The 21532-nt window shown below is 42.2% G+C and overlaps 1 protein-coding gene across 26 annotated transcripts in view; it reads right to left on the bottom strand.

Moving 5' to 3' along the window:
- ANK2 (ankyrin 2) overlaps positions 1–21532 on the bottom strand; it is a 322074-nt gene that overhangs the window by 99403 nt on the left and 201139 nt on the right. For all 26 annotated transcript variants that reach the window (XM_079990154.1, XM_079990163.1, XM_079990168.1 and 23 more), the window contains exons 4-5: positions 20397–20495; positions 2478–2576 (exon numbers count right to left, since the gene is read on the bottom strand). In XM_079990154.1, coding sequence (XP_079846280.1) covers positions 2478–2576; positions 20397–20495 — 198 coding nt within the window. The remainder of the gene's footprint in view (positions 1–2477; positions 2577–20396; positions 20496–21532) is intronic.

Raw genomic sequence — 21532 nt, 5'->3', positions numbered from 1 at the left:
CTCCACCCATGTCCCTTGCTTCAAGCACTAGCTTGGTCTTAAAACAGTACCCCACAACCGCTAATCCTAGGAGAGTATGCTCACATCTCCAATATCATATTATTCTTAAGAGAAATGAATTAGTTTTTTTGGGGGGAGATGGAATCTACTGTAGATTATTAAACAACAACAGCAGAGAACTGGGGGTTTCAAGATCAGCCAGTGACTCATGTACAAATGCTGTTTCTGCCTTGTTGCTTAGCAACCACACAGGATTTCATACTCTAGCAAAGCTGCAACAGTAACCTGATCCTGGCCCATCCCAGCAACAGAAAGCATTATTTTAGGAACCACCATCAAATGCAATAGTATCCGCTGAATGAAAGGATAGAGAAAACAGCTGTTAACAAAGGCAGGCTTGGCTGGAGTGCAATGCTAATAAATGTCATACCATTCTGAATACCCTGGGGTGGGTTAACTCCATGCCGAGGAGGGTGACAAATGCAGGGACTGATAAGGGACCACTTTTCACAGTTGCTAAAAGTGGCAGAGCTTTATGAAAACATGCAGATTTGTCCATAGATCAACACTTTCTAAGTTTTTACTTCTGCGGCAGACATTATAACACCATAATAGTAGGGGGCGGAGGAGAGAACTTAAGTTAACGGTTGTAACTTTTGAAGGAATATGTGGTAGGTTAGAGTTATGGGTATGCTGAGCCAGTGTGGGTTAGGTCTCATAGGTGCCTCTGTGCCTTACAAGGAGCCTGGAAGACAACGGGAATCCAGTGCAGATATCAGAGCACTAGCTAAACTAAGCCTCAATGTTCAGAGGAAGTAGACCACTGAATACTATATATGAGGAACAAGCAGTAAGGGCTGTCGGCTTCCAGGAGACAACTTATTCAAATACTCCCAGTCAGATCCAGCAAGGGTCTTCTGAGATTACGTTCTTCTGCTAATGCAGCTCTGATGAAGAGGCGGGCCACTGAATTCTGTACGAGCTGATGGTCTTCAAAGGCTACTCTACTCAAAATATCCTTGCAGCTACCTTGTCATAACCTGAAGGGAGGGCCTTTTTGGTGGTGGTACCCAAGGTATGGAACTCCCTTCCCTCTTACTACTAATATTACTACTAGTTAAATTTATTACCCACCCTTCATCAGCAGGGCCCCATACACATTACAATGATTTGAAATTCAGTATTAAAAACATTAAAAATAAATTATAGTGACTGGTATAGGGTGGGCCCTGAATAATTAGCAGCACCAACTTAAAACTTTCAGGCATTTGCTGAGCATTAACACTGGGACTTCCTTAGTGAATTACTGTGTTGCTGGTTACTAAGACTATAATAATAATAATAAAAATGTTATTTGCTTTCAAGTGTTATATTTTTAAAATTATTTATGAACCCATCTCTGTGATAATTGTTACAATGAAGAATGAGCTACATGTTTTAAACCAATAAATACTCTTCAAATGGGAGACCACAAGAAGAAATCATCTCTGGGTGATAATTGGTACTAATAGCGTGAATATGTGACACCCTGAACAGCTAGGAACAAGTGACATTATGCCATGTTAACACCATATATATTATGCAATCTATATACATTAAAACTAAGCCCTCTGTAAGCACAAATAGTAGCCAGGAATCATTAAATTAGAGCTGTGCCTCTGCAAAAAGTGAGAAACGTAACCAAGTCTGGGAGACATCAGTGGAGTTAGTTGACTGTACTTTGTGACTTCTTCCTAGGCTCTATAACTCTGTCCATACTGCCACCCTTTTCAGCTCTGCTTGACTTCTTCCTTGCTCTCAACATGCTCCTTATTCACAAACTTTTCCTGATAAAGCTTCATGATGATCAGAAAGTGAAAGAGAAACATATTGTAACTTTATTGATGATATGCCCCAAAGAGGGATCTCATTTGGTAAATGATGAAAATAGTTCTATAGGGAGAGAAGGAATAACAGGGCCCTCTAAGAAGACTGGAGATTAAGGAACTGGCTGGAGTCAAGGTGTGGAAACAATGTGTTTGAAGTTTCCTAGGACCTGAGGGCCAGACTACAGGTTACACACAGTGAGCTATTTCTTTCCTGTGATGGCTCTTTTAACTGAAAAGCAGCTTGAACTCTCCCGTTGGGAATGGAAGAGGGCAGAAGATGCTGCACAACCCTTTCCCTTATTGCATTATGTGTGCTCAGAATGCCCCTCAACCAGCTGTTATCTCAACGGTTGAGGGAAAGCACGTCTTTCCCCTTGCAGATGAGGGAACAGCCTGAGGTAATAATCATCTTGAGCAAGTGAAGGGCAAGAAAGAAAGGATTAAGCAGCCCCTCCCTCCCGATGACAGCATTTGAGGCTGCTCTTAAGATAAGTCAGGCCGAACTAAGAAACAGGAGTGTGTACCATGTAGATTCATCTTCACGGTTTTATAAAAGAAAAAGAAAAAGGTTATAGAAAGACTTGTAAATAAAAGATCCAAGTACTGTACCTCAGTAGCAGTGCTCTGGTTGGCTCCATTTTCAAGAAGATATTTCACTACTTCAATGTGGTTCTCTTGAGCTGCCATGTATAAAGGAGTGAAGCCATTCTAGGAGGAAACACAAACACAAAAAATAATAATTTCACTGAGGGCCTAAGGAATTATGACATCAAAACATGGATATTAAAAAGTAAAGCTCAGCTGCCATTTCCCAAGTAAAATGAAGCAGAATTGAAAAGAAAACCAACAAATATAAAGTTCTGCTGTTTTAATTAACAAGGTGTGCCATATAATAGTCTGTACCCATTTGGTGCTTCTTCACCAGATGTTTTGATCTACTGACTCCCATTTGGAAGATGGTAGCCCAAAACTTCTGGAGGACACTAGGTGAATGCTGCAATAGGATACATGTTTTCAAACTGCTGAATGAACAAGCCACTGAAATATGAATGCTTTGGCTCTTTGGTAATGATTTAGTAACTCCACATAGCCTTTTATAGCTCAGTATCCCCTTGATATCTTTTTCATAGCATTTAAGGTAATTTGGTGTTCGCTAGGAGAATTCATTACTAGACTGCTTTCTATGTAGGAAAATGGGAATGTAAAACTGGCAATAAAATTTTATAAGCACTGATGAGGAAAGGGATAAAATATATTTATTTATTGCTTTTATTTAACAGCAGGCAGCCCATGGGCACCATAAAATCATGGCCTCAAGAAAAACCACAGAAATGGCGGAATTCTAAAATAATGCATAGAAGCTTATAGTATATGCCTTTTCAACAAAATGAGCCAATAGTATTGGCTACAACATGTGTTTAGCATTTGATTGATTCTAAAATTGTGCTGATCGTAGCACAGCAGCCAATTAACTCTTACAAGTCATTGTTGTACTCGGTGCAAGGCCATAACATTCTGGACCACTACTAGTACAAATGGTTTAATATTTATGTGTATTTTATTTATTCATGAGTTCTATATATCTCCCTTTGCCAGTAGGCCTCCAAGTAGTTTACTTCAAAAACTGTATAAAACAATACAACAGAGACAATTCCATAATTGGAACTGAAATATGTGAGCATAAGATTCAGATTCTTTGGAGAGTGTGCCAAAGCAACTCCTCTCTGCCTTTCTCTGGATTCAATTCATACAATGCAGTGGATCACAAGAGATAGTTTTGAGTAGAATATTAATAAGAGTAAAATGATTTTATGAAGTTCCTAGAATTTTAACGAGTAAGCTTTGCAAATTGAAAGTGTGTCTTCCCAGCTCTCAAGCAGACTGAAAGAAAGGCTAGACTATTGTTCTCCTACCTACAAGATGACATGGCCAACAGCCAGGTCAGGGGAGGCCTACAACATACTGGAAGAGCATTATCAGCCAGTTGTTGCCATAGCAACACATATGTATCTGACCAATTCTTTAAACATGTAAATGGATTCCTAACTGACTTAGCCAGGCCCATTACATTAGCAAAGTTCAACAGTAGCTTCTACTACAGAGTACAGTCTTGCAGATACAAAACTAGAAGCTTAGTGCGGACCCACAGGAATCATCCAGACCAACCCCTCAATCCTTAAACAATACGGAAGGGTGTATAAAATGGTTGTATCAAGTTTTGCTTCCTTTAACCAGTGATACATCTTTGTATTATAAAGAGTCATGTTTTTATTTACCATCATCTTGCAAGTTAGCTTAACTCCAAGGTTTCAACCAAATTTGTATAGGACTAATTACTGCATTCATGTACCCACTTTAACTTTCCAGGGAGTAAGACCCATTAAAGATAATTTGTGCCTGGACTTCAGCTGCTGCACAGCAGGAGTCATGGCTAAGCTTATCTGCAAAGTTTTCACCTTTTGCATTTGCCAATTGCAGGGAGTGGGGGTTCTTTAACATTTACCCACACTTACTGTGCATTTGCACAACATAACTTCTAGTGAGTGTCTGAACTCAGATGAACCCACCACAGTAAAGTGTATCCTAGTTGCTGGGAAGAAAGGAAGGGCAATAGGAGACAAGGGGAAATCTGGTCTTTAGGATTATGAAGATTCTAAGGACTACAAGTAGGAAACACAATAGCAAGCTCTGTAGGACCTGAAGGATTCCTATCACCTGACATGCAAACAATTCACTCATTAATCAAAGCTTTAACTTTGATTAAAGTTCATTAGCTAACATTCATTAGTTAAAAACACTGAAAGGTAGGAGTAGACAGGCTGGCTCCTCTTCTCACAGATACTGCTTAGATGTACATTTTGCCTTGTATCTTCAATTTCATGAGGTGCATTCACTTACTTAAAAAAAGAAAAATAAATTTCAGAGTCAGGGCCTCCAGCTATCTGTGAGCCAAGGACATCAGTAGCCTCTGTATTCTCCTCTCAGCAGCCCTGCACATGCTGTAAATGACCTGATCATTTACCATCTATAAGCAACCATTTTAACACAACTGTAATTCAATCAGAGGTGCTCCCTTAACCGATTGAATCCCATCCTTTATGGAGCTGTTAATTTTTACATGATATTAATCTCAGGGTAAGCTGTAAGTAAAAGGGACACGGGTGGCGCTGTGGTCTAAACTACAGAGCCTAGGGCTTGCCGATCAGAAGGTCGGCAGTTCAAATCCCCGCGACAGGGTGAGCTCCCGTTGTTCTCTTTTTTTAAAAAAATAATTTTTATTAACTGGCCAATCACATCAAATTAAATCACATCATATAAATTCTGAATTACAAGGCCAAATTTTTAAATTTTGTTGGGGGAACCCATACTTCAAGATCCAAAGGGGAATTCAGATCATCTTCTTATTACTGCGTTAATGTCCAAATCAGTCCCAATCAGTCCAAACAAAGTTCATAATTCTATCCAGTCTTATCTTGGTGTTGCCACATCATATCTTGTTCGTATAATTTCTCTTTTTCCTTTACGATCTCTTCTGTTAGTCTCCTTAAGCCGATAGCAAGTGTAATAATCCTGTGTGGATTTCCCATTCCTCCACTAAGTCCAGATGGTTTCCATATATCTCCTTCGTAGATAACATCACTTTATCCATCGTAAATTTTGGCATTTGTCGCTCTTAAGTCCCAACGAGGAGTTGATTCACGATATGTAAACAACTCTATTTCTCTCTTTCTCCTCCCAGACCCAAGAGCTCCCACAATGCCTCACAAAATGGCGAACGGCATTTTTTCCTGACTGCGTCACTCCAAAACTCTTAGCTTTCCAGCTTCATCTTGAAACATTGCTTTGGATCGAAAGTTTATCTCCACACAGCCTTAAATCCACAGCTTAAGTCCTTAATTTCTGACTCATTAGGGGAGGGGGATTCTTGTTAAATCACATAAAAAGGTAGAGGCAGGTTTTTTCCCCCCTCCCCCCTCAGTCATTACCGTATCTTGACGTTCTTCTCGTATTTTATTGTTGTCTTGTTATCAGAGATCTCTTCTGTCAGCAGTATTTACTCCCCTTTTTCCTTGATGTATGTGCAATTAATCATGTCCAAATTATTTCTTTTAAAGATCATTGCAACCAGCGGCGCGAATCGGGGACGGCGTCGAGGAGTGCCGAAAATCCCACAGGAGGACTTTGTGCCTAGTGCCCCCACCCCCACAAATTCGGGGGTGGTATAGGGCACAGCAGGCAAGGGCCATCCCCCCCATAATCCTGGGGGGGGGTTAAGGAGGCTAATTACCCCCATCATAGCCTCCAAATTACCTCGTGTGGGTCGGAGAGATGTTATTGTCAGCCATCTTCCGATGCGCCACCTAGTGGCCCCCGAGCTCCCGTTGTTCTCTCCCTGCTCCTGCCAACCTAGCAGCTCGAAAGCACATCAAAGTGCAAGTAGATAAATAGGTACCACTCTGGTGGGAAGTAAACGGCATTTCCGTGTGCTACTCCGGTTCGCCAGAAGCAGCTTAGTCATGCTGGCCACATGACCCGGAAAAACTGCGGACAAAGGTCGGCTCCCTTGGCCAGTAAAGTGAGATGAGCGCCGCAACCCCAGAGTCGTCCGCTACTGGACTTAACGGTCACGGGTGCCTTTACCTTTATCTTTTAAGCTGTAAGTAAGTAATTCTCAGCCATGGCTTAGCCCCTGAGTTCAAGCATTTTATTTCACAAACTGCTTGACCGAGTCCCTGATCCAGATCAGATCTGAGAGGGTAGTGGGACATAACTCTTGCCGTCCTCGCCCCCATGGTCTCAGTTTGGATTGGGCGATGTGGCATGCCTGCAATGTGTGGGGGTTTTTTTGGGGGGGAGGGAGCTCATTCCTTCGCTGGAACTCATGTCAGTGGACTCTACAGTCTGGAAAGGCATGTTTAGTAATGCTACAAACCTAAACACACTTATTGGGAACAAGCTTTCTTAAATACAGCAGCACTTACTTCTGGGTAAGTGTGGTTAAGACTGAAGCACAAATAATCTTCATTAGCTATATTTTTACTTTTTGTAGTCCCTACTGAAATATGATATATGATAATCACCAGGAACATAAAGAAAATATTTACACTATGTCCTGTGGTTTTTATTTCTGTCTGTTACTTCACAATTATAGACATGACCCATTTGAGATATTGACAGCATTTCTTTTCCACTCAGTTTAGAAGCTGTGGCATAGAAAAACATCCTAATGAAATTTGATGACTCTAATAGGAATTTCTACTGCAGCCAAGTAGGGAACAGTCAGCAAACATGAGCGATTACGTGATTTTCCTTGCTCTGAATAGCACATGTATTCTCTTTGGCAAATATCACTAGGATAATCATATACAGTGGTACCTTGGGTTACATACACTTCGGGTTACATACGCTTCAGGTTACAGATTCCGCTAACCCGGAAATATTACCTCGGGTTAAGAACTTTGCTTCAGGATGAGAACAGAAATTGTGTTCCAGCGGCAAGGTGGCAGGAGGAGGCCCCATTAGCTAAAGTGGTCTTCAGGTTAAGAACAGTTTCAGGTTAAGAACAGATCTCTGGAACGAATTAAGTACTTAACTCAAGGTACCACTGTAGCACAAAGCCCCATCATAAGGATATGAAGATCTTGTTGGTGGGTGTAATATGTAAAAGCCTCCCACACCAAAAAGTGGAGAGCTACTCATTAGTACTGTGATAATCATGGTCCTTTCCAAAATCTCCCGTTCTCAAAAAAGAAACCACACCAAAGAGTCGCAGCTAAATCTGTACCTCAAAACACTTGCCATTTGCAAAATTTTGCATTATACATCTCACCCTGCAGAATGGAGTTCAAAATATTAAGGCTAAAATTAAATCTTACTTTTCTTTTATATATTTGCTATATTTAATTACATTCTTAATTTTGTCCAAATAATTCAAACAGCATCTCCATGCCAAAAGTTTTTTTAAGTGAGGAGAGAAAACCATCAAAATGCCCCAGGTGGCATATCTTAACGTGTCGCTACTATTCACATGACGCAACAATTAATGACAACATAGGGCACAGGAGGCAGCTCTGGTGTAATGGAGTTGCCTGCTGGTGATAAATGCTCATTGTTTTAACTAGTGGTTCAAAAAGTAATTATGCATTTGAGGATCAATATAATCAATCAGATTGCTCTTTGTAGGTGGTTTCCCCCCTTTGCTAAATACAGTGATTGTTGTCATTATGCAAGCCTCACATTTACTGTCAAACCCATCTACGGTTACTTTTTTGTGCTTATTATAGACCTAACAAAGCACTAAAAAGTCTTATTACTGACATCCATTCGGTGGCATTATAGCATAATTGTGCTTGCTAAAGAAAAGGAAAAAAAGCTGAATAACCAGATATTATAAAAGAATATACTTGTATAAAAGCTACTTTTGAATTAACTGATTCCAAACAATAGAACTCTAGATAGCTTCTGAGGTCCAAATTACTACTTAGGAATTGTTGTGACTCCAGTTTGACTTGCCACATCTTCTACTCTGAAAAACAAATAATCATGCTCCCTACCAAACTACTTTTAAAACTCCATCTAGTTTTAAAGGCAGTTTGCTATGGAGGGCTGTTCAAGTCAAAAGACCCCTTGGGGAAGTGAAACTAGCTGACCAGTTGATCTTTAGATTTTCTCAACAGTTCTAATATTTACAGGGAGGCAATATTGTGACCTCTCCCTTGCCTGCAAAAATGTAATGTCATCAGCATTCAAAGTGCTTTCCAGAGTGACAAAACCAAGATATATCTCTGCCCCAAACAAGATGCTTGTGATCTAAATTTAGGCAGTGAGGAGGAAAATGAAGGAAACAGGGAAGGAAATTGGGAAATAAAGGATGCACTAAAAGTTAAAGGACTACGGTGCTGGGCCAAAGGCTTCACAGGCAACAAAGTTTGGAGCTAGGCTTTATGGAGTTCCCAGGCATTAATGGAATCAATGTAGAATGGACATAGTAGTTCAATAAAAGAGTGGTGTGAAATTGAAGGTAATAAACTCAGAACGGTGAAGAGAACAGGAAGCGTAGGACATATCAGGAGATAAAAGCAAACATATGGAAATGAAAAGACTCAAATTTCCCATACCAGGCATGTCCAAAGTTTGTTTCGGGGGCCTAATCCAGCCCGCTGGTTGATTTAATCCAGCCCCCATGGCAATATATGTCCTGGGGTTTGTTTTTTTTTTAAAAAAAAAAAGCTTGAGTACTAAAAAAAGCTCAACAGCTTTGGTCGGGCCTCATGTATGTTCAAATCTGGCCCTCTTTGAAAAAAGTTTGGGCACCCCTGTCCTATACTGTTTTCACATGCCTTTTCATATCCAGCACAAACACATCAGCTTTACCTTTAAAAGCATATGTAATTAAAGCATGCAAAAGGCTTGCATGAACTTATTAACTTATTAATGGAAGTTTAACTGTCCCAACAGGACAGCTGCAAGTCTGTAATCAGACTTTATAGCAGGGCTTTGGGCCTGAATTGTAATAGAAATATGCCATAGAAGTATTATTTCTATGGAGGTCTCTGTTCTTGGAGTTCAAAATGCATCACAAAAGAATAAAAATTATTAGGACTCTACAAACTTTTATTTTGCATTATGCTGTAGGGCATTATTTTCAGCTGTACTAAAAATAAATGTCTCATAAGAGGATTTTATCTCGACAGGAGAGATTCTCTTTCTCTACAAGGGTAAGTTAAGGACGTAATACCCACTTTCCCAAAGATGTTCACATTACATTATGAGGCTATGAATATGCGTCAGAAGTTTCTATTTTTTTAACCTTCTTTCTACCTCCGTTACAGATTTTGTAACTAAAACAGAGAGCATAGAAACATGAAAACAAAAAGAGATTAGATTTCATGGGGCAATACATTTGTAAGAAAAAATCATTTGGGGAGGCAAATTTGTAAAATGAATTACCCTGTTCGTTATGAGTTATAGTGATCAAAATTATTCTGCTGTATCCAGAAAATAGGTAAAGGTAAAGGGACCCCTGACCATTAGGTCCAGTTGTGACCGACTCTGGGGTTGTGGCACTCATCTTGCTTTATTGGCTGAGGGAGCCGGCGTACAGCTTATGGGTCATGTGGCCGGCATGACGAAGCTGCTTCTGGTGAACCAGAGCAGCACACGGAAATGCCGTTTACCTTCCCGCTGGAGCGGTACCTATTTATCTACTTGCACTTTGTGCTTTCGAACTGCTAGGTTGGCAGGAGCAGGGACCGAGCAGCGGGAGCTCAGCCCGTCGCAGGGATTCGAACCACCAACCTTCTGATTGGCAAGTCCTAGGCTCTGTGGTTTAACCCACAGCACCACCCGCGTCCATTATCCAGAAAATAGTAAATGACAATTTTTGCAGAATTTTAAATAGCTATTTAATGCATTGACATTTCTCTCTGAAGGAAAGGAAAAGAAGCCATATGTCAGAGGAATTCTTCAGCCACAGGAAGAATGCTGTCATAATGGATTTGTTCAGATGTAACATCAACTTGTAGTTCACCTTTATGAGACTGTGTGAGCCTTGGTCTTGTGTGCGCCCCCCCCCTCCACTTCTTCAGCACAGCCATGAAGAAACAGGCAGCTTTTGCTTCTATTTTTAACTAACCAGAATTTGTCATTTTTTCCAAACCCACACAAAATGTCATTAGTCTCAGGGTGCTTCCACCCTGTAGTTTGTTATAAACTCTGTGCTGCTCCTTCATGCAAATGTTTTGCAGCAAAACCACAATGCCATCCTCCTCAAAATAAAACCCCATATTTTCCTCCCATACAATCCGGATCTTTCATTTGTGTTTTTTGTTTGTTTGTTTTTACTTTTTGGATTTTCTGTGAAAATAGTAAATTCAGATTAGAAGATGCTGAAACACTCCCACTGAAGTTTCTCAAAGGACTAACTGGATCTTTCTCAGAACTAAATCTGTAACTATTGTTTATAAAAGTTTATTGGAAGCTTGAAAGAGAAAAAATTAGTTATAATAATAATAATAATAATAATAATTTATTATTTGTACCCCGCCCATCTGGCTGGGTTTCCCCAGCCACTCTGGGCGGCTTCCAACAGAGATGAAAAATACACTAAAATGTCACATATTAAAAACTTCCCTGAACAGGGCTGCCTTCAGATGTTTTCTGAATGTCAGGTAGTTGTCCATCGCCTTGACATCCGATGGGAGGGCATTCCACAGGGCGGGCGCCACCACCGAGAAGGCCCTCTGCCTGGTTCCCTGCAACTTGGCCTCTCGCAGTGAGGGAACCGCCAGAAGGCCCTCGGAGCTGGACCTCAGTGTCCGGGCAGACCGATGGGGGAGGAGACGCTCCTTCAGATATACTGGACCGAGGCCATTTAGGGCTTTAAAGGTCAGCACCAACACTTTGAATTGTGCTCGGAAACGTACTGGGAGCCAATGTAGGTCTTTCAAGACCGGTGTTATATGGTCTTGGCGGCCGCTCCCAGTCACCAGTCTAGCTGCCGCATTCTGGATTAGTTGTAGTTTCCGGGTCACTTTCAAAGGTAGCCCCACGTAGAGCGCATTGCAGTAGTCCAAGCGGGAGATAACCAGAGCATGTACCACTCTGGCGAGACAGTCTGCAGGCAGATAGGGTCTCAGCCTACGTACCAGATGGAGCTGGTAAACAGCTGCCCTGGATACAGATTTGACCTGTGCCTCCATGGACAGCTGTGAGTCCAAAATGACTCCCAGGCTGCGCACCTGGTCCTTCATGGGCACAGTTACCCCATTCAGGACCAGGGAATCCTCCACACCTGCCCGCCTCCTGTCCCCCAAAAACAGTACTTCTGTCTTGTCAGGATTCAACCTCAATCTGTTAGCCGCCATCCATCCTCCAACCGCTTCCAGACACTCACACAGGACCTTTACCGCCTTCACTGGTTCTGATTTAAAAGAGAGGTAGAGCTGGGTATCATCTGCATACTGATGAACACCCAGCCCAAACCTCCTGATGATCCCTCCCAGCGGCTGCATGTAGATGTTGAAAAGCATGGGGGAGAGGACAGAACCCTGAGGCACCCCACAAGTGAGAGCCCAGGGGTCTGAACACTCATCCCCCATCACCACTTTCTGAACACGGCCCAGGAGGAAGGAGCGGAACCACTGTATGACAGTGCCCCTAGCTCCCAGCCCCTCAAGACGGTCCAGAAGGATGTCATGGTCGATGGTATCAAACGCCGCTGAGAGATCCAGCAGAACTAGGAAACAGCTCTCACCTTTGTCCCTAGCCCGCCGGAGATCATCAACCAGTGCGACCAAGGCAGTTTCAGTCCCATGATGAGGCCTGAATCCCGACTGGAAGGGATCCAAATGGTCCGCTTCTTCCAGGCGTGCCTGGAGTTGTTCAGCAACCACTCGCTCAATCACCTTGCCCAAGAATGGAAGGTTTGAGACTGGGTGATAATTGGCCATCGTGGCCGCATCTAGAGATGGTTTTTTAAGAAGCGGTTTAATAACCGCCTCTTTCAGCGGGTCTGGGAAGGCTCCCTCACGGAGGGAAGCATTCACCACCCCACGAAGCCCATCGCCCAGTCCTTCCCGGCTAGCTTTTATAAGCCAGGATGGGCAAGGATCCAGGAGACAGGTGGTTGGCTTCACTCGTCCAAGCAGCCTGTCCACATCCTCGGAGGTAACAGATTGGAATTGATCCCACACAACTTGACCAGACAGGACTCTAGCACTCTCCCGCCCCGGCCCTGCTCCCACGGTGGAGTCTACTTCTTCCCGAATCTGAGCGATTTTATCTGCAAAAAACTTTGCAAAATCATTGCAGGAGAACATGTGGCCCGTACTGGGCCCCGATGTTACAGGTGGTTCCGCTAAATTGTGAACCACCTGAAAGAGTCTCCTGCTGCTGTTTTCTGCAGATGCAATAGAGGCGGTGAAGAAAGTCTTCTTCGCCGTCGCTATCGCCACTTGGTAGGCTCGACGTTGAGCTCTAACCTGTGTCCGGTCAGATTCAGAATGGGTTATCCGCCACCGGCGCTCTAGCCGTCTCAACGATTGTTTCATTGCCCTCAGATCCGTGGAAAACCATGGGGCTCTCCGGGCTCCATGCAATCGGAGAGGGCGCTTCGGAGCCAAACAGTCAATAGCCCTGGTTAACTCCACATTCCAGCGGGCCACCAGGGAATCGGCTGAAAGGCCATCAACATGGGATAAAGCATCCCCTACCACTCTCTGGAAACCATTTGGATCCATTAAGTGGCGGGGGCGGACCATCCGAATCGGTCCCACCTCCCTGCAGAGGGGATGGGTCGCAGAGAAGTCCAGTTGCACCAGGAAGTGGTCTGACCATGGCACTTCTTTCGTTTCACTTTTACTTAGTGTCAGATCACCAACATCCGTAGAGGTAAACACCAGGTCCAAGGCATGTCCGCGGCTATGGGTTGGGCCAGACTTATTCAGGGACAGCCCCATGGAGGCCATGCTTTCCACGAAGTCCCGAGCGGCCCCTTGTAAGGTCGTGTCGGCATGGATGTTAAAATCCCCTAGGACGACCAAGCTAGGTGTCTCCAGGAGAACATCCGCCACGACCTGAAGCAGCTCGGGCAGGGAATCCTTGGTGCAGCGGGGAGGTCGGTACACCAAAAGGAATCCTGTACTGCCCCTATTGCCCAACTTCCAGAACATGCACTCAGAAAACTGGGTCTTCCCAATAGGACGCCTGGTGCAAACTAATGACTTCCTAAAAATCACTGCAACCCCCCCTCCCCGCCCACATGACCTGGGTTGCTGTGCGTAAGAGAAACCTGGTGGACAAGCAGCGGCAAGGACAGGCCCATCTGCTTCATCCAACCAAGTCTCTGTTACACATGCCAGGTCAAGTCCTCCATCCATGATCAAGTCATGGATGGCAGTGGTCTTATGAATCATTGACCTGGCATTGCACAGCAACACTTTCAGGTCATGTGGGTATCCCTTGCTGATTCTAGTATTCATCCGGTCAGGGCCAGACCCGGAGGCAGGGATAGTCCTCAGACAACGACTAAACCTGCCTCCTCTGTAATGACATGGTCTGGTCTTAGCGTAACTCCTCCTCCTACCCGTGATCACTGAGATCGGTTGTCCCAGTGCATCCCCCCCTGCAAGCCATCTTCCATTCATGCATCTTTTGGAAAAAAAATCTTTAATGGGGAGGTGGAATGTACCAAACAATGGAACATGGTTTTAGAACCCATACAGAATGTTTCTTTAGCTTTAAAATTGAGGCTGGTTCAGCAAAAAATTGATACTTCCAGTACACTGGGCTAGCCCAGGCCTAGATCAAGGTAGCAAATATGGGGCAGTAGGGGCAGAATTAGTGTTTAATTGTATTCAATGTGCACTTTTTAAATGAGCTTAATTAAAATGTGTCTGATATTGCTCTATTTTGAGTGTAATAGAGTAATAAACCCATCTTCTTAATTTGCAGGAGGAGTATATAAGTAAGCAAAAACTGAATTTTCACATGCTTGTGGAATCAAGAATTATTTTCAACAGCAGCTGATGACATTTTTAAACATTTTTTTAAAAGAATGACCTAGATGTTAATTTAAAATAAACACAGAGAGCTGAGCAAAAATAATCAAATCAGTTCTTATTTGAATAGATGAAAGATTGAGCCAATTATGCTTTGCACATCATGCAGCAAGTACTGTAGAATGTATTAGCAAAGGAGTTGAGCTACGACTGTGGCAGTCCCCAGTTCAAATCTCACCTCAGGTATGAACTCACAAGTGGGCTTAGAGTAAGCTATGACCTTCTTAGCCTTGGCCTCTACATAAACAATAGGACAAGGATGCTGAAAACAACTTAGTTTACAGAATTGTTGTAAAGTTTACAACCAGATAATAAAGTGCTATGAACACTGAAAAATGCTATATAAATTCCCTAAGGCCTAGTTTGGATGTAACAATGTCAATTTGATACTAGTTTTCCACCATGGTGCCAGACAAAAACTTTCCTCTATAAACAAGACTTTTGCCTTTAACTATCTGAGGCCTCTTTTCCACTCTGTTTTAATGTATCTACGGTATATGGGGTTGGTTGGTTGGTTGTCGTTCTGGGTTGCCTAGGCAAGATAAAGTGGCTAACAAATTTTAACAACAACAACAACCACCAATTCATAAAATACTGCTTTCCTGTTCTTTCTATTTCTGCCAGCATATTAATGCTTTATTTTCTGTTGTATGTACCAGAGATTATCTGCAGCTAAAAATTGGGCCAAATACTTGATTCTTGAGACCTCATAAATATAGCCATCAAACAGGTAGGTAGGGGAGTTAAAGTACCTGGCACCATTGCTAGAATATTGTAATTTACCCTTTATTCAGCACAAGTTGAGTTCCAACTGCCTACATTTGAGCTGCCTACATCTAAATATATAATGTCCTACACAGCCCTCTTATATCTAATTGTTTGCGTCTAAGTGGGAACGAGAGTATAATGTGTTAGAGCACCTGTCATTTTTTATTTATTTTTTGGTATGAGCCTGGCTGTCTTTATTTTTTGAGTCATTTCAGTTTGGATCAGAATCCGAGGACCAAGCATCTGCTACAATGCCTGTAGACAGTGCCTGGAACATTTAGTGCTACAAATTAATGCACTGAAAAACTAGAATATTCATTATATACTCCCTGTGAAGCTGATATTTATATTTCTGGCATTTTTCATTAAAATGGGATTCAGAGTGGGTTTTTGGTTTTGTTTTGTTTTTTTTGGTTGTTTTTGTTTTTTTTAAAAAAGGACCGAGAAGTCAAATATTGGCATTGTATTAAAGCTTTTGGTGAAAAATACTGCGAAATAAAATTGAAGAATGAATGTTCATGATAATTGTATAATTAGTACAAATGAAAAACACACACAATTTGATAGCTTCTTGAGCTGAAATGATTCATAGCATTCATTTAATCTGATGGAGGAAGGGGATACAAAGAGAAACAAATGAGCCAATGTTTTGCCGTAATGATTTTTAGCAAAAAAAATGGAAACAGAAAAACCCTGAGCATTGTCATGGGTGTAATATATAATTTCATACCTTCCCTTTCTTCATAATACACCGTGAGACATTTTATTTTGTATGAAGTGGCTGACAAATGTAAATAAAATTATTTTATACAGACATGATCTTAATGGGATGGATGGTAAAGAATTTGGTATGGGGTACAGGTCTCAGGAGAGCCAAGAAAACAGGCATAGGTTGGTTGTTACCTGTTTTTAAAGAGGCTTTGGAGAATATTAATTAGGATTAGTAAAGGTCCCTGGGCTCCCACTTCCCTCAATTCCCATCCCTCCATTTCACTTTGTTTCTTTGGTTTTAACCAAAGATATTCTCTCTCACCAACTATGGGTTAGCTGGTGGACTTAAATAAGAACTGCTGAGAGCTAAAATATCAGGGGGAAATTAAAGGGAAGCATATGATTCATGCTGTTCTATTCTGTTTCTTGGTACTCACTTCCTTTGTCACTGTAATATGCACTGTGAATCTTCTGTTCAAAAAATTGTTTTTTCCTTCTTCCTTATGATGCAGTATTACTGCCTACTGTGAACCAATGGGGTTCATAATAGAGCTATATATCTAAATAAACCACCTCCTATTGTAGCTTTATACTAAAACACAGTACTGGGCTAGTCCCATAATTCAGCCAACCCTATGACTGACAAAGCCACCATGTAATTCACAGCAAGTGCGACCTCAGGCTTACTGAGTTCTTAACAATTTTGCAGGATGCCCATATAATGTAGAAAGAAAAAGCACATTCAGATAGACTCAAATTATGAAATGTATAAAATTATTTTTCGTAAGCCAAACATTCTTCTCCCACATTAAAAGGTAAAGGGACCCCTGACCATTAGGTCCAGTCGTGACCAACTCTGGGGTTGCAGTGCTCATCTCGCTTTATTGGCCGAAGGAGCTGGTGTACAGCTTCTGGGTCATGTGGCCAAAATGACTAAGCAGCTTCTGGCGAGCCAGAGCAGCGCACGGAAACGCTGTTTACCTTCCCGCCGGAGCGGTACCTATTTATCTACTTGCACTTTGACGTGCTTTCAAACTGCTAGGTTGGCGGGAGCAGAGACCAAGCAACAGGAGCTCACCCCGTCACGGGGATTCGAACTGCCGACCTTCTGATCAGCAAGTCCTAGGCTCTGTGGTTTAACCCACAGCACCACCCACATCCCAACATTGCAGTAATACATATATAGATCCTGTGATTCATAGAAATGTAGAGTTGGAAGGAACCCTGAGGATCATTTAGACCAACTCCCTGCAATGCAGGAATACACAGCTGTACCATACAGGGATTGAACCTGCAACCTTGGTGTTATCAGCACCACACTCTAACCAACTGAGCTACCCAGGATATATTATAGTGGCATATGTGAGTATCTATATGCTGCTCTGGTTTTGCCAGAAGCGGCTTAGTCATGCTGGCCACATGACCTGGAAAAACTGTCTGTGGACATACGTTGGCTCCCTCGGCCAGTAAAGCAAGATGAGCGCCCCAACCCCAGAGTCAATCAGGGGTTAACTGTCAGGGGTCCTTTACCTTTACCTTTATATCTAAGAGTAATGTATAAGTAATGTATACATGGAGGCATGTATAAGAGAAACAAAGGAGCATATGGAGTGTGTAAGAGACAGAACAAGGGCACAGAGAATAAATTATGGGCAACCCCACTCCCTGCCTCACAGCTATGATTTTAGGTGGGTCTCTGCTTGTTATTGCCAATTTACAAAATGAAACAGCATCAACAATGTGGCATTACTATAGGATACAGGAGAAGGCCTAACTCCATCACACATATTATAAAACTGCATGGGTATTGGTGGTTGTAAAAATATGTATATATATTTAAAATCACCTAACTGTATATAGCTTGGGGGCCCTTAGTGCAGTGAACTTCAGTGGTGCCACACACAGATTAAACAGTTCCATCTGACTACAGATGACCTTTTATTTTGTGATTTGCAAATTCCTTCTACCCTTTCCCTTTCTGAAGCCTTTTCTGTTGGATGCTGTGAGTCAGCAGCTACCAAAATAGATCAAAGACTCCTGCCTGAGATACTGCGGCATTTCCTTCTATGTAAAAGAGAAAAGAGCATTATTCCAGAGGGTGCCTTGCAGTTGCGGCTTGTGAATAACCATTGTTCATTAATATTAAGCACTGAACCTGACTACAGATTTAGTATGTTTGGGACCACTTTTTTTATTTTATTGCTAAATTAATGACCAAGTGCACAACTCGCAAGCCCTGTTGAAATGAATGGTCTTCTTGCAGAGTTTCATCCCATCTCAAAGGGCTTTCTGCATGTGCACAAAGGCCACAATCCACTACGTCCCTTTGTGTGCACCCATTTTCCCCAACCTTCAAGTATCAACTTGTATTGTGACAGAGTAATGCAGCTCTTTGGCAAAAGAAAGGGAGATTAATGCAGCATGGCAAAATTTGAAATTTATACAACCCTGTACAGGTACTGAATCTGAACACAATATATCAGTTACATCAATGATTTTTAGACTTCCACTGAATCCAAACCACCATCTACATCAATGATCTTCAGATTTTCTGCTTTAATAGCAGGTGACTAAGTTTTAGATAGAGGCAGAATTTAGAAAGGAATGGCCCACCCCATTCCAAAATAGCTAGGTGTTCAGAACCTGAGCCAAATAAATAAGTTCAGGCCATTTCAAACTATTACATCATCATCATCATCATCATTTTATTATATTAGTATACCACCCTTCATCCAAAGATTGCAGGGCGGTTCACAACAGAAAGATAGAAAATGAGAATACAAAATCCATGAAGCGAAACCAATAACACTCCTTCCACAAACACATTGAAAAAGCCATGGAATTTTAATCAGCTGAATGCCTGGCTGAAGAGAAATGTTTTTGCCTGGCACCTAAAGATATCTAATGAAGGCGTCAGGTGAGCCTGCCTTTCCCCACCCAAAAAACTTACCCTTCACATGCAGCAGTGCATGCAGCAGTGCATGCAATGGAAAGGTTTATGTCATAGGCCAGGATTATGCCTGGAAATGTTCTCAGTGTAAGGCTCCCACTGCAAAGATTCCTGGGAATTGCAGTTGGACATGCATTCTGACAAACTATAATTCCCACAGATCTTTGTGATAGAATCTGCTCAGATGTTAGGTATTCAAGGCTAAGGAAAGTCTGAATAGCTGCTCTCTCCCTCACACAAATCTCCACTGGTTATTACTGTAGGTTTTGGGGAAAGGAAAGTGAGTGGCAGGGCTGGCGAGGTGAGGGAGGAGAGACATTAGTTGCAGGGAAGAAGCATTATCACGTTATGCTGTTGTGTTGGGGCTTGAAGCGCATAGGGAAACTGGAGACAACAAAGAGGTAAAGTGAAGATCAGGCATAGGCCAAGTCAGGTCTAGGCAGAGTGAAGGCAGTTCTTCTAAAGCAGCTCAGGACCCTTGACAGGTGTGGCACCTGGGGTTTGGAAGATGATATCTCAGCCCAGAGCCAGGGCCATTTGAGACCTTTTTGTAGGTTGACTAGCACTGCAGTTGGGCCCACCTCACTGAGAAGATGGCTGTGCTGACTTAAAGGACTCTTGTCTAACTCTGCAGTAGCCAACTGTAAAAGGGATGAAGGAATCTACACTCAGACTAGGAAGGCCCACAAGGAAGTGCTGAAGGTCCTTTCTATGTATTTCCTTCTCATCTATGTCTACCTCAAGATACAACATTGTGCCATATTCTGAGGCCATGGAAAGCATTTGGAAAGGGTCATTTCCACCCCCTAAGATTCTCTTTGTCAAGAAGCTTAGAAAGAACCATTCTTATTTCAATTTGAGATAAGATGAGTTTGTCCATGTTGCTTTTCCATACCAACGTCGTGCTGAGGAACCCTTGGGTGCTGCAGAGTATTCTAGGACATACTTAGGGCACACTCTAATTTTGTGTGGTGCATCAACCGGATGAGGTCAGTCTGACCACTGCCCCGTGTAAACTGTGAATATGACCTAGAATGCACAAGTGACCCCAATGAGAAAATCTTCAAACTTAAAAGAGTTTCCAGGAACACAGTTTAAAAATCAATTATATAGATTCTAGAGGGCAGAAAATGTATCTTTGCATGCTGGGAATCAATAGCACTACATCCTTATTTGAAAATATACAAGAGTGAAAAAGGTATATTTGGAGAAGCATAAAAAGATGGCTTCAAGAATATTGGAATTCAGATTATGTTACCTATACGGCTCCTCGCTGAATTCCATGCCTCAAAGTTTATAATTTCATAATCTGAAGACTGAGAGATGCCTTTCCATTGCTAATGAGCCTGATTTGCAAAATATCTGATTTAGCTGCTGCGCTCCAGCTGCTGGTGAGGTTTCAATATGTCCCACTGTGCTGAATAATTTGGCCACTTCACTGTGTGTGACCAATTAACCTTGAGTCAGATTTGCCAACTTAAGGCTTAGAGCACTTTATACAACACTGCATTTTTATAAAGCAGAAAATGCCAAACATACCTGAGATTGTGCATTAATATTGGCTCCTTCCTTCACTAGAACTTTGACAACTTCAGCCTGCCCAGCCAAGGATGCAATATGCAATGCAGTATTGCCTTTCTGTTTGATAAAAGATAATGATAGTAATAATCATTTACTCATAAACAGATTCGCCCAAAACCCGGTTCAAAGCAGCTTTCAATAAACAGTATTCTCATTCACATTCATAACATCAATTGAAACTTTAGCATTCTTGCATTAAAACTATTCAATAACTTTCTCTTCATTCAAAATAAACCTCCTAGGATTAAGACTACCCAAAAATTTCTTAGAGAGAAATATTTTTGGCCCCTTTTTTATTTAAGCTAGGGAGGTCCATAATGTGGGAACCTCCTATTTCAATACTTTGACTCTTATGGCATGTATATAATACCACCATGTTCTTGCTATGCACTGCCCTTCAGTGATGCAAACCAATTTTGATAAAGCTGATAATTCTAGAATATTCACAGGGATAGAGGCGAAGGCAAAAAAGCTGACTCCTTTGAACTGGTTTTGCCTCATGCTGCCAGCTATTAACACCAAGACAAAAAAAGGGAAATTATTCTCAACCAGAGAAAATCCTATGGAGTAATATGGAATTTATTTTCTACTTGCATGACAAGGGAGCAGTTTTCATGAAAACACAGGAAACTCCTTATACACAGTCAGACCATTGGCCCCCAGTATTGTCTACATAGGAAACCTCAGACCTGGGGGGGGGGGGAGAATGAGGCCCTCCAGGCAGGGGCGTAGTGTGGGAGGGGTCTGCTGGGGCCATAGACCCAGGAGCATTTTTCGGGGGGGGGGCGTTGGCAGGGTGGCGTGAGGAGGACACAACAGGCATGTGACCTTCCAATCAGTCCAAAGCCGATCTGTTCATGGAGACCAAGTCTGGATCCAACATGTTCTCATCTCTGTGATTATATAGTATAGGAGAGGGTTCTTCAATTCTCCTGTTTTTACTTTGAAGCCAACAGGTGTACCAAGGGAGGGTTGGTGTGAGTTTGGTAGGGATTGCAGAGGTCAATGGAAAGTGTGTGCTTGCATTCTTGAGGCATGCACAGCCGACGTTAATGAGGAAGGACAGAGCACAGTGCTGTTGTCAGGTGGAAGGT

This window comes from Podarcis cretensis, assembly GCF_951804945.1.
Source record: "Podarcis cretensis genome assembly, chromosome: 9".
Classification (NCBI taxonomy): Eukaryota; Metazoa; Chordata; class Lepidosauria; order Squamata; family Lacertidae; genus Podarcis; species Podarcis cretensis.
Note: the sequence above shows the minus strand (reverse complement) of the source record. Positions and strands in the feature narration are given on the sequence as shown.